General features: G+C 45.9%; 1 protein-coding gene across 1 annotated transcript; it reads left to right on the top strand.

Moving 5' to 3' along the window:
* Positions 1–17,750: 17,750 nt before the first annotated feature.
* On the top strand, positions 17,751–20,926 carry EGR1 (early growth response 1). Its single transcript, XM_083357024.1, has 2 exons — positions 17,751–18,130; positions 18,493–20,926. The coding sequence occupies exons 1-2, from the start codon at positions 17,890–17,892 to the stop codon at positions 19,875–19,877; spliced, it is 1,626 nt and encodes a 541-aa protein (XP_083213150.1). The 5' UTR covers positions 17,751–17,889; the 3' UTR covers positions 19,878–20,926.
* Positions 20,927–21,511: the final 585 nt, after the last annotated feature.

Here is a 21,511-nt window from a genome sequence, read left to right as displayed (position 1 = left end):
TTTTAAAAAAGGAAGTTAAACTTCTTGCACTTTCATTTTTCTACTGCCAGCTAGATTTTTTTGGAAATTTCAGATCATCATGTTCCTGTTCTTAAAATTCAGTGCACAAATCAGTAGAGCAAGAACAAGGCAAATCACCATGCATACCAACAAGCATAGTCAGTATACATAAGCACAGTCCTATCCCAGAGAGTCTCAGCATCCACGCACAGGGAGAGCCTCCTGTTCTAGCTGAGACTTCTGTTTGGCCCTAGACACAGCTGCTGCACCTGTAAGATGCCAGCCATTGAGAGAAAGAGAGTCTCTCCATATTAGTTCTGCCCCCATCTGTGCCCTTTGTTCTTTTGGGGAAAGCTAGAGGTGGAATTTCTAAAGGCATGAAAACGTGCAGGGCCTGGATAATGTGAACCATATCCATTTCTCTTTTCTTAGAATGATCAGGTGCAAAGCTGGCCAAAATGAAAGGAAAACAATGTGCTGTTATTCTACTTTTGTTGTTATGTGTTCTTATGAACACTGGCTACCACCTCCAATCCATCTCCACTTATGCTGTAAAAATCATGAAGGAATAATTCTGATGCCACTGTAGATGCTGATGGCCTTTCAGATATATTTCAAACAAGCCAAACATTATTTTCAAGTTTGCTATTTGTATATACAGTTTGTTGTTTCTTTTATCAGGATTATTTTATTCATTGGTTCAATCCTTGGTGTTTCTCTTTTGATCTGCAAGGAATAAAAATCTTTAGAAAAATCAAACTTACTTTTTTTCATCTCTGAAATGCTTTGAAGTTTCCCAGAGTAAGACCTTTTTTTAAAAAAAAAAATCTATTAAAATGCAAGCCAGAAATTTTAAAACACTGAATTAAAGAGGCTGTATTCCTTTGAGAAACAGAAACACATTTGGATGAAAAGAGTGCCCAGTCATTATTAGGGATGTTTGCAGGCTGTGCTCAAAAACATCAAGATGTGCGTAAATTAACAATGCTTCTATCACATCGCCCTGACCCCACATCTTGACTTGCCCTACAAAACATCCATGGTTGCAGTCATGCTGACCACTGTGTCAGAGTGTTGTGCATGGCTTAATTAATTTTGTTTATATCACAATCTCAGCATACTCGGCAGAAAGAAAAACAGAAATATGCTCACATTAAAAAGGAAATTTTGTTTTTTTAAAAAAGGCAATGGCCGGGTGTACCAAGCCAGGCCCTAAGAGTAGCAACTGTTAACACTGGAAAAAAGCAGCTGGTAGGTTTATGAAAAGTTTAAACCACAACTTAAGATATGAAGAATTTTGGATCGTTAATCGAAGTCCTCGTGGTGGAAGATTGCCTTTCTTAAGCTTTCAGACCTTTTTCCTGAGTAATGTCCTATCATGGAATAAATGCAGAATGTTTTAGTTTTGAGTTTCTCTCTACCAGCCACCCAATTGTTCATTTATTGTTCAGCTTGGTCATTTGTGGTTTCTTTCAGCCAATGAGCCTTTCAGAAACTGAACATAACATTTCACAAATCCTTCACCCCTGTCACTGCCTTGTTCACTTACATCTAGTTGACCAAATTCCGCAATTAGTGTAGAAAAAGTGCTGTAAGATTCTTACATTAAACAAACAAACCCTGTGTGCAATTTGATTGTGCACATGAAGGGAGGGGCAAAAGTGAAGTGCTAAGACCTTGCCTGGACTGGATGTGCTTTCTTTTTACCCATCTAGGAGCAGTATTTCGAAAAGAAAATCATGAGCAATAAAAAAAAATCAGACTATTTGAGAAATATTTGCTTCCACTAATAAAAACGATGCCATTTTACACTCGAGGAAGGCCAGAAGGACTATAAAGGCGTTGCTATAGCAACGGACTGAAATTTACTTTCTCTGTTCTTAAGGGAGTTTTAAAGTACACTTCAACAAAAGAAAGGAAAAGAAACAACGCTGAAAACATGGTTGTTACATAATAGTGGAACATGCTACTTTCATGCTTCCCACCTGAGAGGGGGAAAGGCATGTTTGCCTAAGTCCTTCAACGTGTTGGTGACAGTATTTGTATTGGGGAGAAAAGGGGTGGGGAGAGGTAGATTGCACACACTGTGATAAGCCAATATGTGTGTGTAAAGACAGTTGTAGTGATTTGTGGTCTGTGATTTAATAGGATGGATGATTTCAGCCAACCACGATTAAGTGAACCACAGCTTAGTGCAATGCATGAAAATATGGGCACCTAGCCAGCAAGCATATTCCTACATGCTCTGTAAAATTAATCCCTCAGGCTCTAGGCTCCTCCCAAACAAAAGTGGGGGGGCGGGGGAAGTTAATCACAGTTTTCACTACTGTCTGTGGAATGTGGGGGATGGTGGGACAGGACAACGCTGGAAGGTCTTTTTAAGGGATAGAGATATTCTATAACAACTGTAAACTATCTCCAGAAAAGTCACCCTGATCACATATGTTCTATCACTCTTCTCTAGGCATGGGTCCAGGCCAATGGTCAGACATTTAATCAGGTACATTTAATCAGGAAATATACTTAAGAATAAAGCGCTAAATTTTCAAATATGGAGGTTGAAGAATGGCTCAGAGTTGGTTTGGTATTTGTACAGACATGACCTTTGATTGCAGAGACAGAAATGGGATGGTCTACAAACCAAGCAAATGGTAGATAAAGCAGAGATAGCAATCACCCCGAGATACAGCTGCTAAAGGCTGAGCTGCTCCACGGCCTCAGATCAGAATTGGAAGCATATAGTACTCTTATTGTCTTCTTCTGGTTTGACTACAGTGTGTTTGTGTTTGTGTGTCTGTGTGCCTTTGAGTCAGTTTTTGACTCTTGGTCAAGTCCCTGCAGTATTCTTAGCAAGATTTTTCGGAAGTGGTTGGCCTTTGCTTCTTTCTTAGGGCTAAGAGGGAGTGACTGGGCCAAGGTCACCCAGATGGCATTGTTCTTTAGGCAAAACTAGAACTCACAGTCTCCTGGTTTCTAACCTGATACCTTTACTACTACAACAAACTGGTTCTCTTGATTATAATTGGCATGTATTATATAATTAGCAGAAAACTCGGAGGCTCTTCCTAACTGCCTGGAAATAGTTCATACCGTCTGCTTCTGGGGAGTTCAATATGTGATTGGTCTCCAGTGAGGCTACTGAAAAGCAACTATTAACTTTATTACGGTTTCTGATGATAACATAACTGTTATGACCTTAGGAGTGTAGTCGCCGGGTCACACGACATGTGACATCCACACAATTGCTTGTCCAACAGGAGAAATACTTTTTTTTTATTTCAAGTCATGTGCTGTGGGGCTTTTTGTTTTCTGTCTCCTCAAGCTGATCACATTAAATCTTGATTTTCTTAGAGCAGTGGAAAATGTGACAAAAGCAGAGAGCGGCATTTCCTGTGTCAGGGTGACTGAGACGCAATGAAAAACCACAGTGCTTATTTTGGGTGATGATGCTGCAGTCTGGAAACAAATGCACTCCAGAAGCACCCTTCTTCCTCTTCTTTTTAAAGACCAAAACTATTTAGGATAATATTTAGTGGAAACATTTACAGCCTGGTGGAACGGGGCAAGTTGTTCCCCTGTACAGACAAGCCTTTCCATATGGGTCAGCCTCATTTCTTTCCTTTGCCATATAAATAGTACGTTCCGATGTCAGATTTGATAGAAAGGAACAGGTGTCTTGATGCCATTTTCATAAGGAGAGGGGAGGGAGAAAAGCAAATGGGGCAGTTTTCAGAGGCTAGTGGGGGTTAGGAAGTGCTCCTGGGGTGGAGCATAAGGAGATGGCTACTGTGACTTAGAATGTCCTGAAACCCAGATGACCTCATTTCTCCAACAAGACCAGGGGAAGGTTGGGCAATGTCATTGCCTAGTCCAGGGGTGTCAAACTCAATTTCATTGAGGACTGCATCAGCATTGCGGTTGCCCTCAGGGGGCCTGGTGGGTATGGCCAGGGTGGGCATGGCCTACTGGGTGAGCGTGGCTAGAGTGCGTATGGCCTACAGGGTGGGCGTGGCCAGCTCTACATCGTTCGCATCAAGGGTGCCTATGGGGGCCTGGGCAGGAGTGGGACAAATTTGAGGGTCTCTGGTGGAGGGAGGGTCTCTGGGCCAGGGCCAAGACAGTGGGGGCCGTTCCCTCACTGTTTCCAGGATGGCTTCGCGGGCTGCATGAAACCACTTTGCGGGCCAGATCCGGCCCCCGGGCCTTGTGTTTGACATGTCTGGCCTAGTCTCAGAGTGGTTATTTACCTAGCCCAACTGCTTTTTCAGAGTAGCATCAAAAGAATGAGAGCCAGCTTGGAGTGGGAACCGGACCAGAAACCAGGAGACTGTGAGTTCTAGTTTTGTTTTAGCCAGTTAGGTGACCTTGGCTCAGTCTTTCTCCCTTTCAGCCATGGGAAGGAGGCAATGGCCAACCACTTTAAAAAATGTGAAGAAAACTTCAGGAGTTTGTCCAGTCAACAGGAATCAAGGCTGACCTAAAGGCAAGCATATATGTGTACATACGGTACACACACACACACAACATGTACGGACATAGAAACACATTTCTTTTCAACTAAAATTTCTACAACTGAATAAAGAAAGCCTTCTAGTGAGACCAGCAGATAACTTCCATTAACTCCATCCTGGGCCTTGTAGAGTGAGGTGCAGCTCTGAAAGGACAGTTTCTTTCCCTGCCAAAACAAATACAAGGGCAATGTTGCCCCAGCTGTTGCAAGAGATTTATAAATATAGGCACCACCTCCTGGACATATGTACCCATAAAAGGAACCGGAAGTAGTCCTGCCACTATGACAAAAGTGAAGAGAAACGACAGGAGTGGCTAGAAAAGTGATGGATGGGGAAGTTAACAGCATAGTCTAAGAAGTCTAGGAATGCTTTGTTAAAGAAAGAAAGAAAGAAAGAAAGAAGTGGGTGTATTGCAGTTGACTTATGAAGAGCAGAGAAGAGTGAATCATTTAAAAACAAACTAGGGGCTAGCTTTCTGAAGGCTTAGCTGTTTCTCCTTCTTCAGCCTAACTTATTTTAATTCAATTCAGAATAGAGCTGGAAGGAACCTTGGAGGTCTTTATAGTCCAACACCCCCCCCCCCCCGCTCAAGCAGGAGACCCTATAACATTTCAGACAAGTGGCTGTCCACTCTTCTTAAAAACCTCCAGTGATGAAGTACCCACAATTTCTGAAGGCAAGCCGTTCCACTGGTTGATTGTGCCTACTGTCAGGAAATTTCTCCTTAGTTCCAGGTTGCTTCTCTCCTTGATTAGTTTCCATCCGTTGTTTCTTGTCCTGCCTTCTGGTGCTTTGGAAAATAAGTTGACCCCCTGTTCTTTGCAGCAGCCCTTCGGATACTGGAATACTGCTATCATGTCACCCCTAGTCCTCCTTAGCCATATCTAAATCCTGCAAGCATTCTTCATATGTTTTAATCTCCAGACCTTTAAGCATCTTAGTTGCTCTTCTCTGCACTTTTTCCAAAGTCTCAACATCTTTTTTTTTTTGTAATGTGATGACCAAAACTCGATGCAGTATTCCAGGTGTGGTCTCACTAAGGTTTTATAAAGCGATACTAATATTTCACATGATTTTGATTCTATGCCTCTGTTTATACAACCAAGGATTGTTTTAGCTTTTTTGGCTGCTGCTACGCACTGCTGGCTCATTAAAACTTGTTCACAAAAATGTGGAAGACCATTTGATCTAGAAAAGAGCTTAGGTTAGGGCATCTCAGAAGATACGCCTCTAGGGGAAAGTTTCTATCTCAGCTAAGACACCCAAGAAAGCAGAATTCTTGAAACAGGCATTGTCTCAAAAGTAACTTTTATTAGGAACTAGTTGACAGTAGAGAATCAAGGCAAAAGCTGAGAGAAAAACCTGCGAAGTAATATATTAAAAGCAACATTCAGTACTGTTTCCCCCCCCCAGAGTCCCAATATTTTTTTTTTGTTTTTTTATTAAAAAGTTTTACAAAAACAAAGTTTTACAATATATCCCCAAATCCCTCCCACCCCAAACCCGCCCACTTCCCCCCCCCCACTTCCCAGAGCTAAATACAGGGTTATAGTTACAATAATCATATTCTAAATAAAAATTATGCATAATATACAATTAACCAAATTCATAATGTGCTTTAACTCCCCTTTAACATAACTACAAACAAAGTACCAATAACAATATCCCCCTAAAATCTACTCATAAGCTAAATGGAACTTTTTAGTCCCATATTTATTCTGAATATAATTTATCCATCTCCTCCAAACTGAAATATATCTTTCCTGTGAATGATCTTTCAAATAAGCAGAAATCTTAGACATTTCTGCAAGATTCGAAACTTTAAACACCCATTCTTCTATAGTAGGCAAACTATCCTTCTTCCAATATTGTCCCACCAGTAACCGTGCTGCTGTTATCATATTCAACATCAAATTAGTTTCTTTAACATCACAATCTACAACAATACCCAATAAAAATAATTGCGGAGAAAACTTTATCTTTCACTTAAAAATCTTTTGAATGTTCCACCAAAATTTGATCCAAAAAGCTTTTATGTTTCTACAAGTCCACCACATCCAATATTTGTTTGAATCCCAGCCAGTCCACAGGTGGCATCATGTTTTGGTAACTGGTCTTTTCTGCGGGCTCCTCAAGGTCTTTCTCACTTTCAATTTCTTCTGGTTGCAATCTCAAAGTCTCTCAGATAAAGGAGAGACATTCCATCCCCTGGTGGGGGGGAAGAGCATCCTGCAGACAGTGCAAAGCAATCCCAAAAACTCCCCCCCTCCCAACAGAATGGCAGACCACAAGGAAAGGCTACGGGAAGAGAAAAACAAGCATAGGGTTAAAATACATTTCTTTGGGGCCTGACAGTTTCTGATCAATTATTTTTGACAACATTTTTCCAATCATGAAAAAAATTCTGATCAATTATTTCAGGTTTAATCAGCTAAGATACAACGAGAACTTTACTGAACCTTCTATAAATTATGTCCACAGTCAGTCCACACTCTTTTAAGTGAGTAACCAGAGGGGAAAAGAAAAGAGTCTGACTAGACAGCATTATTTTATTTTTATTTTATTTTTATTTTATTTAATTTTAACTTACTTTGTGATTTATATAGCCACTCATCTTGCATCAAACAATTAAACAATCAACAAACAACAGCAATAATAAAACAACAATCAACAATTAAACCACAGCAATAATAAAACAAAACAATACATATATCTAGTAAAACCATAAATATTAAAAGAATCTGCATCAAAGTTAAACTTCCACATTCAGTCCCTCATTAAATCTGCTTGTCCATCTCAACCACTCCCAGTGCTTGTGGGAAAAGCCAGTTTGGAAGGCTATGAGGGTAAATAACTCAAAACTTTGGCAAATATTGCATTGAGAATCAGTTTAGTAGTTAAGGTGCTGGCCTAGAAACCAGGAGACTGTGAGTTCTAGTCCTGCCTTAGGCATGAAAGCCGGCTGTGTGACTTTGGACCAGCCCTTCTCTCTCAGCCCAAACCCACCTCACAGGATTGGTATTGTGGGGAAAGTAAGAGGAGGGAAGGAGTATTAGCTATGTTCACTGCCTTGAATAACCTATAAAAATAATAAAGGCAGGATATTTTTTTAAAAAAGGTTATGAGGCCTTTCCTCTCTGCAGAGTTAAATACCACCCACCTATGCTTGAGTTGCAAAAACACCCTATATCATCATTAGTTTTCTTGTCCTCATTGTTGATCCCTGCGCTCCCTCTCTGCCCTCTGTTCTGACTCACTCCCAAATGTGCAGGCCTGTTTGTGGGTGTGCAATGGGGATAAGCAAAGAGACTGGTTGATTTCTGAAGCACCATTATTCTCCCATTTCTGTATATCACTAGCAGGCATGAAAAACGTCTTACCAATACTGGCATTATAGCAGGAATCGGGTAAATCTGGCTGCCAGATTCAGTCAACCCTAGGCTTTCCCCTATGCCCCTCTCCTACGGCCCTTGTAATCTGAGCTGAGTAAGTAAAAGCAAAACAAATTGAAATCCCAGATGAAGCTGAGTCACCATACTTTTATTTCTGATGCCCCCCCTTCTTTTCTTTACACTGGCCACAAATGCTTCCTCTCTGGTTGAGAGGTGGGGGGGGGGAGGTCTGATCATTCCAACCTTATGCTCAGGTTTTAAGATCCATACAGCTACGACACTAAAGGACTGCAGGCTGAACAGGACAGTATTACTGTGAAATTCTGAGAAACCACCGGCACAGCATCACCGTGTCCTCCTGCTTTCTAGGGAAAGAGCAGCAGAGTGAGGGCAGACAAGGCTAATGGGGGTCTGGATGGAGCATGCCTGCATTAGACTGGAACGGCCAACTGAGAACTTCTGTTATCCCACCCATGCCGACCTCACCTCCAACTCTGTGGGTGGCAGAGCATAATAGATTTTACACACTTCATGGTACTGGCTGGATACTGCCAGCTTAAGGCAGGAAACCTTTTGGCATTAGTACGGCTAAAGATGACTTAACCTTTTCTCGTTCAGTGGCTAGGATGAGTAAAGCTAATATCATAGGATTCAGCAGAATAAACAGATCACTGCAAGGTGCTGGTACCAAAGTTAGATTAAAGTGAGGAAAGGCCTTCTGCGTTGGGGTAGGTTCATACGTGGAGAAACAACATTTAAATATTCTGATCCTAAAAAAAAGGGTATACAACTTTGAAGGTCAAAGCTAACATGTTTAATTATCCCAGAAATAATCCATAAACAACCTATAAGATACAGTATTAGTATGGTAGGACTGGATGTAAGAGCAATTTCTCTACCAGATATGTGCTGTGACTTGTTGGGTTACCTAATTACCATTATATTTAAGGCTACCATATTTGGCCTGCAAAAATTTGGACAAGCACTATAGTTAGGGATTTCTGTATCTCTTAGTGGGCAGTTGGACTTCTCCAGTTCCAAGGTTTTGTCACCTGAATAGAATAGAATAGAATAGAATAGAATAGAATAGAATAGAATAGAATAGAATAGAATAGAATAGAATAGAATAGAATAGAATAGAATAGAATAGAATAGAATAGAATAATAGAGTTGAAAGTCCAACCCCCTGCCCAAGCAGGATACCCTACACAATTTCTGACAGATGGTAGTCCAGTCTCTTCTTGAAAGCTTCCAGTGATGAAGCTCCCACAACATCTGAAGGCAGCCTGTTCCATTGGTTGATTGTTCTCACAGTCAGAAAACTTCTCCTTATTTCTAGGTTGAATCTCTCCTTGATCAGTTTCCATCTGTTATTCCTTATGTGGCCTTCAGGTGCTTTGGAAAAAGGTTGACCCCCTCCTCTCTGTGACAGCCCCTCAAATATTGGAAGACTGCTATCATGTCTCCCTTGGTCCTCCTCTTCACTAGACTAGCCATGCTTAGTTCCTGTAACCGTTCTTCATATGTCTTAGTCCCCAGTCCCCTAATCATCCTTGTTGCTCTTCTCTGCACTCTCTCCAGAGTCTCAACATCTTTTTTATAGTGTGGAGACCAAAATTGATGGCAGTATTCTAGGTGTGGTCTTACTAAGGCTTTATGGAGTGGTATCAGTACCTCCTGTGATCTTGATTGAATCCCTCTGTTAATGCAACTTAGGATTGCATTGGCTTTTTTGGCTGCTGGCGCACACTGTTGGCTCATATTTAATTGATTATCCACTAGGACTCCAAGATCCCTCTCACAGATACTACTATTAACCCTGGTTTCCGCCAATCTATATGTGCACTTTTGTTTTTTCTTACCTAAGTGTAAGACTTTACTTTTCTCTATGTTGAATTTCATTTTGCTAGATGGGGCCCAGTGTTCAAGTCTGTCAAGATCTATCTGGATCTTGAGCCTATCATCTAGGGTGTTGGCTATTCCTGCCATCTTAGAATCATCTGCAAATTTGATAAGTTCCCCTTCTATTCCCTCATCTAAGTCATTTATGAAGATATTGAATAGTGCTGGGCCTAAAACAGAACCTTGTGGTACCAGACAGAATCTTGTGGTACCTGCACAATGATGGCTAAATAACTCTAGAAGATGCTATATGTCACCCAAAAGAAAATAACCTCATTCTGAACCCTAATTTGTTGGAATCCAAAAAAGCTTGCAACTAGTATAGTACAGCTCCTAAACTGGGGGAAAGGATCTTAACCCATAAGTATCTTAGCCCATAGGTATTTGCAATGCCGTGCAAAGCAATTCAAAACAAGTTGTATACTTGTTCCTGGATCAACTGTTCTACTAGAAAAAAGCATCTTCTGTGTTGCCCATTCCATACAGACAGACTGCTTATGTGTACTCACATGTAGGATCAGGGTGTATGTCAGGGTACTGCATCAGCTTTCAGCAAAGACTAACGCGGTTGAATATAGATCCAAAACATACAGTGCTAGATCAGGAGTGGGACACGATGGATTTCAAAATGTTCTCAACCTTAACTCCCACCAATGTTAGGTAGCATATCCTGTAGTAAGGAACACTGAGATTTAAAGTTCAGTAATATGTGGTATACCCTCATAGCCAAAAACACAAAGGGTCTGCATGTGCTAGTAATAAAAGTCAAGAAGCACAGAGTAAAAATGGGACTAAAAGTAAATATAAGGATCCAACCAATGATAACAGACACAACAATCATCCTTAAAACTGACAATGAAGATATGAAAACGATGCATATCTTCCACCTTTTAGGATCAACCATCAATAGTAAAAGAATAAGCAAAATATACTATACTCAGTAAAGCAGGCACAAAAGCCTTAGAAACGATACTCAGATGCCATTATATTATCCTATACCTACAAATATCAAAATAGCACAAGGAATGTTATCATCTGTAACATTGTATGGAGATGAGAGTTAGGCTCTGAAGAAGCAGGATGGAAAAAGAGGACCACCCTTCCAAACTTCAGCACCGAAGAAGACCCCAGGGTTAGCCAAGAAAACAAATAAAGGTATCATTGAACAAATCAACCCAGAGTTCTCACTCAAGGCACAAATGATCAGGCTCAAATTATCCTTTTTTGGAGACATTATGCAAAGCTTCAGATCTCTGGAAAAGGCTGTCATGCTGGGAAAGGTGGAAAGAAAGAAAAAAAGCGGCTGATGGATGGTCTCCATTATAAGAGGGATGGTGCAGTGGTGGAAGACCTCAAGATCAGGTTAAGGAGCCTTGGTGGAGCAGTGGGCTAATGCCTCCTTAAGTAATACCAGCTGCCTGCAATTAGTGCAGGTTCGCATCCCACCAGGCTCAAGGTTGACTCAGCCTTCCATCCTTCCCAGGTAGGTAAAATGAGGACCCAGATTGTTGGGGGCAATTAAGCTGACTTTGTAATAATGCCGCTTGGGGTGTGTGTGAAAGCCCTAATAAGCAGGCATATATATATAAAGGCATATATAATGAAGGCTACTGCTAAGCTTGTAAGCCGCCCTGAGTCTTCGGAGAAGGGCGGGATATAAATGGAATTTTTTTAAAAAAGGACAGATTGTCATGAATAAAAAAATCCATTTGTGTATTGCTAACAGTTGACATCAATTTGATGGCAGGTAATCAGATCAAATATCTAGAAAGCTACAAACTCTCCATTCTTAGCCCAATACAAGTATTCTTCCACTTACAACAGTTTCTTCTTTTGATTGTTCAAAGTTACAACAGTGCTGAAAAAAGGGACCTATGCTTTTTTTTTTTTACATTTACAAAAGTTGCAAAATCCCCACGGTCATGTGATCAAAATTCAGACACTTGGCAACTGATTCATGTTTATGATCGTTGCAGCGTCCCAAGGTCACATAATCCCCTTTTGTGACCTTCTGACAAGTAAAGTCAAGGGGGAAGCCAGAATCACTTAACAACCGTGTGACTAACTTAACAACTGCCGTGATTCACTTAACAGTTGTGGCAAAAAAATGTTGTAAAATGGGGCAAAAATCACTTAACAACTGTCACATGTAGCAACAGAAATGTTGGCCTCAGTGGTGGTTATAAGTCAAGGACTACCTATTTATTAATATTATCATAAAAAATAAATAATTTGAAAATGTATTAAAATTGGAGCTGAAACAACAGAAAATTCCAGCCTGCTTTTAAATATCGTAATTTCAAATGTGTTTCCCCCCTAATTTAGTGAATGTAATCTAAATTAGTCGCAAGAATATTCAAATTAGTTTTTATCTGTTTTTTCTCTCAGCAGAGATTAGGAAATAGGACTTCTCAGACTGAAAAAAAAATCTCTTAAATTTCCCTCTGATTAATTTTACCATGTTGACATTGGAGGGTTTCTTTCAACCCGAACAGTTCCATAGCCAGAAGGCCTGAAGATAACCAGTGGCCTCTTCCTTCCCTACGCTCCCTTTTTTTTTGCTAATGGTTAAATTTTTCCAAGAACAAATCTGGAAATATGCTTTCCAGGCACAGATTGCAAACAGATTGTAGGTTCTGATTTTCTTTCTTTGATTTCCTTCAAGTAAAATTGTACCTGGTTCAAGAGGAATGGTCTGCCTTTGTTACTATGTGTTATTCTTGTGATGACTTCCATATTTGGTTAATATCAATACAAAATTTCCCATTAATTTTAGCATGTTTTTGGGATATTCATTTTCTCCAGGCTTCCCCAACGTGCCCTCCAATGTGTTTTTAGGATTAGGCAAAACTTTGGATTCAGTTCCAAAAAGTGTTGCAGAACACCTGGGGCCACAAATATAGGACATGGCTGCACCTCCTTTAAGCGGTCACATGATTCCCCAAGATGATGATGATGATAATGATGATAATAATAATAATAACAACAACAACAACAACAATAATAATAATAATAATAATAATAATAATAATAATAATAAAGTTGGAAGGGACCTTGGAGGTCATCTAGTCCAACTCCCTGCTCAGGCAGGAAACCTTATACCATTTCAGGCAAATGGCTGTCCAGTCTATTCTTAAAAACTTCCAGTGTTGGAACATTCACCACTTCTGGAGGCAGGTTGTTCCACTGGTTAATTGTTTTAACTGTCAGGAAGTTTCTCCTTAGTTCTAGGTTGCTTCTCTCCTTGACTAGTTTCCATCCGTTGCTTCTTGTCCTGCTTGTCCCAGGAAAAGATGTAGTTTTAAACAATTCTAGACAGATACTATGTTCATGTTCCTCTGTGTTCAAATTTTATTTTCCAAATCATTTCTGCATTGCTAAAATGCTACATTATACTTCTCATCATTCTGAGGATTAATGGAAGTCATTGTCCAGCCTACGTAGATGGTACTGAGTAAGCAAAGCTACTTTGCTGTTCCCTGATTACTCTATATGTGGCTGCCAGGTATTTTTTCTCCTCAAGAAACCTTACAGGGCTGTTTCAACAGAACTAAATCATTTATTTCAAACTTTCCTCTTTGCCTACATTGTAAGAATCCATCTTTCATGTTGTAGATTGTCAATAAAACGAGCTCTATCAACAGCATTCAGCTATGTGGTTGCAGTAGTATGATAACTGATTTTTTACTGAAAATCTGAAGTTGCTTGTGTTTCACACAAATGCAATGTCTGGCCATCCTAATTATTAGTCTGCAGTTTTCCCCCACCTAACATCAGAGAAGGTTGCCCTCTGGTGGCTGGATGGTAACATAACACTTGACATTACAGTATTTGTATGGTTATTCTTTTGCCTGTTTTGTGGATTACTGTACACAGTATTATAATATGTATATATCCATCACATTATTGCTTTTCAAGGTGAACAATGATATGTAAAGGCCAGAAAAGAAATAATAAATAAATAGTAAGAGTATGGGATACAAAAAAGAAAATACAATTTAATTAAATAACACCATTGACAATACCTCTTCCTTGCTATCCTGTCAAACCATCCTTGCTCTGATTCACTTTAAAAAAAAAAAGCCTGACTTTTCAGAATCTCATCAACTCAATCTAGCCATAACTCTGTCTTCCCCTTCCGGTCAGCACTTTTACTCTTCCTTCATGTATTTCTTTTGCAATCCAATCTTTGTTCCTCCTTTTTATATGACTAAACCATGTCAGCTTCTTTCCCTACCTTTTAGATTCCATACCCATGAATTCCAAATTCATTCTTTAACTGACCTTTTCTTGGTTTAACATATACATTTCTTAAGTTTTCCATTCAACTTCAACCATGCAACCCCTCACCTCAAGGAAGCTTAACTATATGCATGCTCAATCTCTACGACATAGTTCTTCATGCAAATGACTAGTGCAGCTTGTTCCATTTTCTGTAAATACTGACTGGGGTTTATTGGAGGTGGAGGACATCAGATTGGTGAAGACTGAACTAGTATCTCAGATAGATTTACTGTGATACAGTTCATTATGATTAAAGATAGAACGTGCTGCAAATTGTACAATAACAAAAGCTGTACGTGAAATTTTGTTCCATCAGCCATGTAGAATTTAATCCCATTTGATTGTTTAGAATTATTCCATTTAGTTCAGAGAGTGCAGAGTTTACATATAGACATCAAATGTATAGCGTTATCAGTTTTCTCTCTACAGTCACTGTTTATTTAAGGGGGTGGGGGGGAAGAGAAATATGGTGGCTGGAGCCGGAGCATAAAAAAAAGTAGAAAAGCCATATGTGATCAGAAAATGTGGAGAGAGCCCGTCCATAGAATTCCTGAAAATCGGTCACGATTGAATAGATAGCATTCCGGATAGGTGCAGCTGTATGTAAAATTAGAGAGTCCAGAGGAGAAAGGAGTCATCTGGGGTCTTTTTATCACCGCCGCTGCTGCCTGGGCCTGCTTTTGCTTGGCTAAGCACTCTGAACCAGCCATTGGCAGGCGGAGAAGCTGCTACCTGTGCCTCATATAAAATGGATCACGGCAGCTTGTGAACGCCAGGGAGAAGCAGCCACAAGCCAAATAGGCGAGGGAACCTCTACAGCCCGTAGACACACGTGGCCGACGGAGCAGGGCAAGGAGTAGGACAGGGGTAGGCAACCTCGGCTCTTTTATGACTCGTGGACTTCAACTCCCAGAATTCCTGAGCCAGCATAGCTGGCTCAGGAATTCTGGGAGTTGAAGTCCATGAGTCATAAAAGAGCCGAGGTTGCCTACTCCTGGACTAGGACAAGCCGGGACTCCTGAGCACTAGCCCTGGAGAGGGAAAAGCGTGGCCTGCAGGAGCCTTCCATTGTCAGAGGTTCCCACTCTCAGACTGGTCTGTCCCCGGAGAAACACTGCAGTCGCTAAAAGGGTTTTTAGGAATGATTGGAAGATCGCTTCCCCAGCCCCAGTTCCAGGCTGCTTTCTTTAGAACAGGGGTCTTCAAACTTGGCCTTTTTATGACTTGTGGACTTCAACTCCCAGAATTCCTCAGTCAGGCATGCTGGCTGAGGAATTCTGGGAGTTGAAGTCCACACGTCATAAAAGGGCCAAGTTTGAAGACCTCTGCTTTAGAAGAGGGGAGTGGTGGGAGGCAGTATCCCTGTGGCAGCTTGAAGATGTGTGGACTTCAGCTCCCAGAATTCCCCAGGCAGGCGATATCTGAGGAGGGGGACCCTGCTACCAAGGTGTCTCTTTCTTGCCGTCACTGCCCTCAGGAAGCAGGCAAGCAAAACCAGCGGCTGACAGGTGCCTGATTAGCCGCCGCCACAACAGCTGCCGCCGCCACACCGTTCTCCCACACACACACACCCACACACACCACCACCACCACCACCCCGCGCTCTGGCGGCTGAATCTGAGGATTTCCCTTCCGTGACAGGGTTTCCTCAGCCCCACGCGGAGGGGCGGGGGGGCGGCGGTGGCGTGGCGCTGGTTCGGCGGCTCTCTGCAGCACTCGCCCGCCTCCCTCCCTCCCCTCGGAGGGCGAGCAGGGGGAAGCACTTGCAGAGGCGGCTGCGCGCAGGCTCAGTGAGATTTCACTGCGTCTCAGGTTCTGGCTTGGGCCGTAGCCAAGGCGGAGGGCAGACGGGGTGCCCCGTGCGTGGAGGAAAGAAATCCCGCCCCGCCTTCAGTAAAATCCTCAGCAGCAAGAGCTTCTCCTTGGAACTGAAGAAGCCCGGCTGGCCCGGGAAACAGAGCGAATCCCTGCTGCTGCTGCCCACCTGCCAATCTAGCTGCAAAGCCAGCCTGCAAGGCCGACGCTTGGTCGCGGCAAGCTCTGGACACCAGGGGGCAGCCTTGAGCCGCCCGCTTCGCGACTCCCCGAGATTCCCCGCATTTCGCATCATCGGGAAATTCCCTTTGACGCGCTGCCTCTGCAGCCTTCTGCAGTGTGCGCGCTGGGAGCGCTCGACGCTGGCCCGCTGCCTGGTTTTCCTTCCCTTCCCTCCACCTCCCGCTCCCAGACGGCTCGCACGACTCGCTCTTTACCTTTCAAAGAAATCAAGGATCACAAGGTCTTGCGGTTCGGTTTTGGAATCGAGGCCACGAGGTGTTTATTATTCAACGTAAAAATGGCGGGAGCCGTTACCTCGCTCACCCGGCGTCTATACGGGGCGCTTCGGGAACAACCTTCGGTGTAAATAAGAATAGACCCGCATATACGTCACCGCGTAAGACAAGAGAAAGGGTTCTCCAACGCTTGCGGAAGAAACAAGGCGCGGGGTGGGGAGCGCCTCGAAGGCGCCATGTCACCTTAATTGCAAACGCAAACGCGAGATCCGGGAACTCCCAAGCAAGCAAAGCCATTTCCTAACGGCAAATTGAAAGAGGCCTCGGGAAGATTAGAAACTGAAACGTCTCCTAGAAGCTGCACTGAAAAAGGAAGCGGAAATTCGCCTCCGACCGCCCTGCGGACTGCGCCTCAAGTCTATCTGATGGGGGCTTCAGCGGATGCTCCGAATTTGGGGGACCGTTCCCCGGAGCCTCCTGGCCCTTGGGCCTCCACCGGCTCTTTTAAGCTAGGGCCAGGGGTCGGCAACCTCGGCTCTTTTATGACTCGTGGACTTCAACTCCCAGAATTCCTGAGCCAGCTATGCTGGCTCAGGAATTCTGGGAGTTGAAGTCCACGAGTCATAAAAGAGCCGAGGTTGCCGACCCCTGGGCTAGGCTCTGTTTGTTTGAGACACTTGCCCCGCAGCACTTAGCGCCGCCCTGCCTGGTGTTTACCCTGCCGCCTCAGATTGGAGGAGATCCTCCTCGCCCGGGGCCTGGCAGGTTTAAATAGTACCTCTCGGCCGCCGAGACCGGGAGAGAGGTTTCTGCAGCTTCTGGCCCTTCGAGCGCTCCTCCTCCTCCTCCTCCCTCTTTCCCTTTCCCATTTCTTCCAGCCGGACTCTCCTAGTCGCTCTCCCGCCCGCCTCTGCCGGAATTGCCTTATAAGGAGCAGGAAGGCTCCGACCGGAAGAAGGACTTATAAGGGGTTTGCCATATATGGCCACGGTGTCCGGGGGGCTTCCGGCAACCGTGGCTGGAGCGGGGAGGGGAACCTCGCAAGGAAAAGAGTGGAGACCACGCAGCAGAGGCTCCCGCCAAGGGACGGGCGCGGCGGGAGCCCCCCCCCAAAAAAAGGCCCCGGGCCGATAGCGGGAAGCTGGCGCGTTCCCCCTCCCCAACCGCACCACTCGGCTTCCCCCAATGTCGAGCTCTGACGCCAGGCCGGGTCCTCTCGCTTACCACCATATAAGGGCTTCCTGCCTTCCATATTTGGACATGTACGTCAGGAAAGAGGCGGGCCGGAGGAATGAGACGAGATATATAGAGGCTGCTCTGGGGCGGGCGGAGAGCCGAGAGCTTTCAGCGAATAGACCGAAGGGGAGCCCCGGGCAGGGTGGGTGGGGAGGGAGCCGAGCGCCTCCCGCGGGCAGAGCCAGGGGAAACCCCAGGCCGGCCGCGGAATTAGCAGGCCCCCAGTGGACCCCCTCGGCGGGCGGCAGCCCACCCTCCGTGTAGCCCCGGGCAAAGCCCAAGAACACCCCCATGGCTGCAGCCAAGGCCGAGATGCAGCTCCTGCCTTCGCTGCAGATGGCCGACCCTTTCGGATCCTTCCCGCACTCGCCCCCTACTATGGACACCAACTACCCCAAGCTAGAGGAGATCATGTTGCTCGCCGGTGGGGGGCCACAGTTCCTCAATTCCGTCGGTGGCCCCGAGAGCGGCGGCGGCGGCTTCAATCCCTCCGGCGACGGTGGGGAGCACTCCTTCGAGCACCTCGCTGCAGGTAGGCAGAAGCACGTCCCGCGGGTGGGGGACGGGACAGATTCTGCTGGGAGTTCCCGTCCATCTGCTCTCCAGCAGGGAATTCCGCTATCCAGAGGGAGCGCGCGGGGGGGGGGGATGCTCCGGTGTGCGTCACTCACTCCGGCCCCGGCCTTCTGCGGCTGGAAGGGTGCCAAGCGCTGCCAGGTGTTGTGCAGAGACGCTCGGCCCCTCTGGATGAAGGGGACGGTCCTTTGGAGACGCGGGCGCCGGGCAGCGCGCGGCCGGAGGGAAAGTCTCGCCTCTTGGAGGCATGCAGGGCTCGTGGGGATTGGGGAAGGCACACCGCTGGCGACTGATTTCTGGCCCCTCTTCCCTCGGCAGACACTTTTCCCGAGATCTCTCTGAACGGCGAGAAACCTTTAGCAGAGACCAGCTATCCGACCCAAACTACCCGCCTCCCGCCCATCACCTACACCGGCCGCTTCTCTTTGGAGCCGGCGTCGAGCGGCGGAGGCAGCACCCCGTTATGGCCGGAGCCTCTCTTCAGCCTGGTGAGCGGCCTGGTGGGTATGGCTAACGGGCCCCCGACTACGTCCGCCCAGTCTTCCTCCGCCTCTTCGCCGATCGCCAGCTCCGCTTCTCCCAGCCCGGCTTTGAGCTGCTCGGTACAGGCCAGCGACCCCAGCCCCATCTACTCAGCGGCGCCCACCTTCCCCAACCCCGGCGGGGCTGACATCTTCCCAGAGCCGACCAGCCAGCCGTTTCCCAGCCCGTCGGGAGCCTCACTACAGTTTCCGCCTCCGGCATACCCGACGGCCAAGAGCGGCTTCCAGCTGCCCATCATTCCGGACTACTTATTCCCGCCTCAGCCGCCACCGCAGCCGGGCGACCTGGGTCTGGGCTCGGTGGAGCAAAAGCCCTTCCCGGGCCCGCAGCCCTCACTCACTCCGCTCTCCACCATCAAGGCCTTCGCTACCCAGAGTGGCGGCGGCAGCTGCGGCACCGGCACCGGCACTCCGCAGGAGGCCAAGAGCCTCCCAAGCGGCGGCTCCTACCAGGCGCAGCTGGTCAAGCCCAGCCGCATGAGGAAGTATCCCAACCGGCCCAGCAAGACCCCGCCGCACGAGCGGCCCTACGCTTGCCCCGTCGAGTCCTGCGACCGCCGCTTCTCGCGCTCCGACGAGCTCACCCGCCACATCCGCATCCACACCGGCCAGAAGCCTTTCCAGTGCCGCATCTGCATGCGCAACTTCAGCCGGAGCGACCACCTCACCACGCACATTCGCACTCACACAGGCGAGAAGCCCTTCGCCTGCGACATCTGCGGCCGTAAATTCGCCCGCAGCGACGAGAGGAAGCGCCACACCAAGATCCACCTCCGGCAGAAGGACAAGAAGGCCGACAAGGGCCCCCCCGGGCCCCAGGCACCCTCGACGTCCTCCCCTCTGGCCCCTTACTCGGCCTCGACCGGCTCTACCTCGTACCCCTCACCCGCAGCCACCTCTTTCCCCTCACCGGCGCCCGCCTCCTACTCATCCCCGGCGACCTCCTATTCCTCCCCCGTGACTTCGGCCTTCCCCTCGTTCCCCTCGCCCTCGGTGGCCACCAGCTACGCCTCGATCGCCTCTTCCACCTTTCAGAGCCAGGCGGGGCTAGGAGGCAGCCCCTATCCCTCTCCCGGCGGCGGCCCCTTCGGCTCCCCAGTGACTTCAACCCTTCCCGACTTGGCCTCCACTTTCTCGCCTCGGACCATTGAGATCTGTTGAGAGAAGAAAGGGTCCCCAAAGGGCCTGATGTAGGCCCGGCTCCTCCGGACCTTTCAACTGCCTGAAAAGCAGCTCGACAACTCCGGGATCGTGGAGTTGCTCCACTTCTGTCCAAGAACTGAACCTTGCATGGATGAGCAAGCGCGACCTTCTTTCCCGAGAGCCCCCCCCCCGCCCCCTTTCCCTTCTCTCCGGGCCGCGGGTCCATCAGAAAGCAAAGGACGCTGGGCTCCAGGCAGTCTCAATTGTGATCTCGTCTGCCTGCCCTGCCACGGCTTTGCTTCCGCTGGGGACCCTCGACGTGCCAACAACCTCTTTGCAGATTCATCTTGCTTATTCTTTGGAGTACGAAGGACCATTATTATTATTATTATTATTATTATTTTGTAAGTTGTGAGTTTTGCTCTTTTAGTGACGACAAAGCTGTACTGAGTTTTACAACATGTCTTGGGGAGGGGGCTCGGGAGTAAAAAAAAAGCAGCACTTAAAACTATGTATTTGAGCATGTCAAGAGTGTGATGTTCTTTGTAAATATCACCTTAAGGTTGAAAGCACTCTCACGTGGCAAAAAGTTACTTCGTTTTCCTCCGGTTTTTTGTTTTTTTTTCCCCCCAGTCCCAAGTCTTGGTGCCTTGTTGTGAAGCCCTGCTGACGTCATGCATTCGTGTGATTGGATGCTTTGCATCTAGCCTTAAGGGAAAAGGGACAGTGTGAAAAGGAGGGACTGAGGCTCCGAAACAAAAATGGGAAAGAAAGGAGCGTAAGGTGGAATGTAAGCAAAAACAAAACACAAAAACGTACTTCTTAAAAGTCTATTTTTGTTACAGAAGTGTAAAAATTTATAAATACATTCAGCAGTTGAAATGTTGTAGTTACCTACTGAGTAGGCGGCAATTTTGTATGTTATGAACATGCGGTTCATTATTTTTGTGGTTTTATTTTTGACTTTGTACTTGTGTTTGTTTATAAGCCAACACATTGAATGCGCTTTACTGCCAATGGGATATTTGGTGTACAATAATCTCCAGAAAAGTTAATAAAACTATCAACAGACCAGCAGTCCTGTTTTTGCTGTTGTTTTTCCTTATTCCAGGCCCAGCTTGGTGGCTGCCCATGCTCCTTTCCACTGGGAAGACGCTGCCAGGGGTGTGGGCAGGGAAGGAGGCTTTATCTTTGTGACTCAGGAAGAACTTGAGGAGTCGGCTGGCCACTTCTTTGAGACCCAGTCAGTGTCACAGTGTCACCCTCACTCTCAATCCCATGACATACTGGAAAGCGCGCTCTCTCCCTCTCTCTCCCTCTCTCTCTCTCCCCCCTCCCCCTCTCCCTCTCCTTATCCCCCCCCCTCTCTCTCTCTGGGCATTAAAGCAGGAAGGGGAAATGTGAGCTCTTCCTGCTACTTTGATTTTGCTGGGTGGGTAACTGATGGAGTCTCTCCCTTTTCTCAAGTAAACAGTTGGGCTTAGAAAAATCTAAAAATGGGGAACCCATGGCTTTCTCAGGTGCCACAGATCTTGTCACTCCTGATTATTGCCCTTGCTGGCTGAGGCAGATGGAAGTTGGAGTCCTACACGACTTAGGGTTCTTACAACATTACTTCAAGGTACCTGATCCCACAAACCTACACTTCCATC

Source organism: Vipera ursinii, assembly GCF_947247035.1.
Source record: "Vipera ursinii genome assembly, chromosome: 2".
NCBI classification, from domain to species: Eukaryota; Metazoa; Chordata; class Lepidosauria; order Squamata; family Viperidae; genus Vipera; species Vipera ursinii.
The sequence above is the reverse complement of the archived record's forward strand: the minus strand, read 5'-3'. Positions and strand labels throughout refer to the sequence as shown.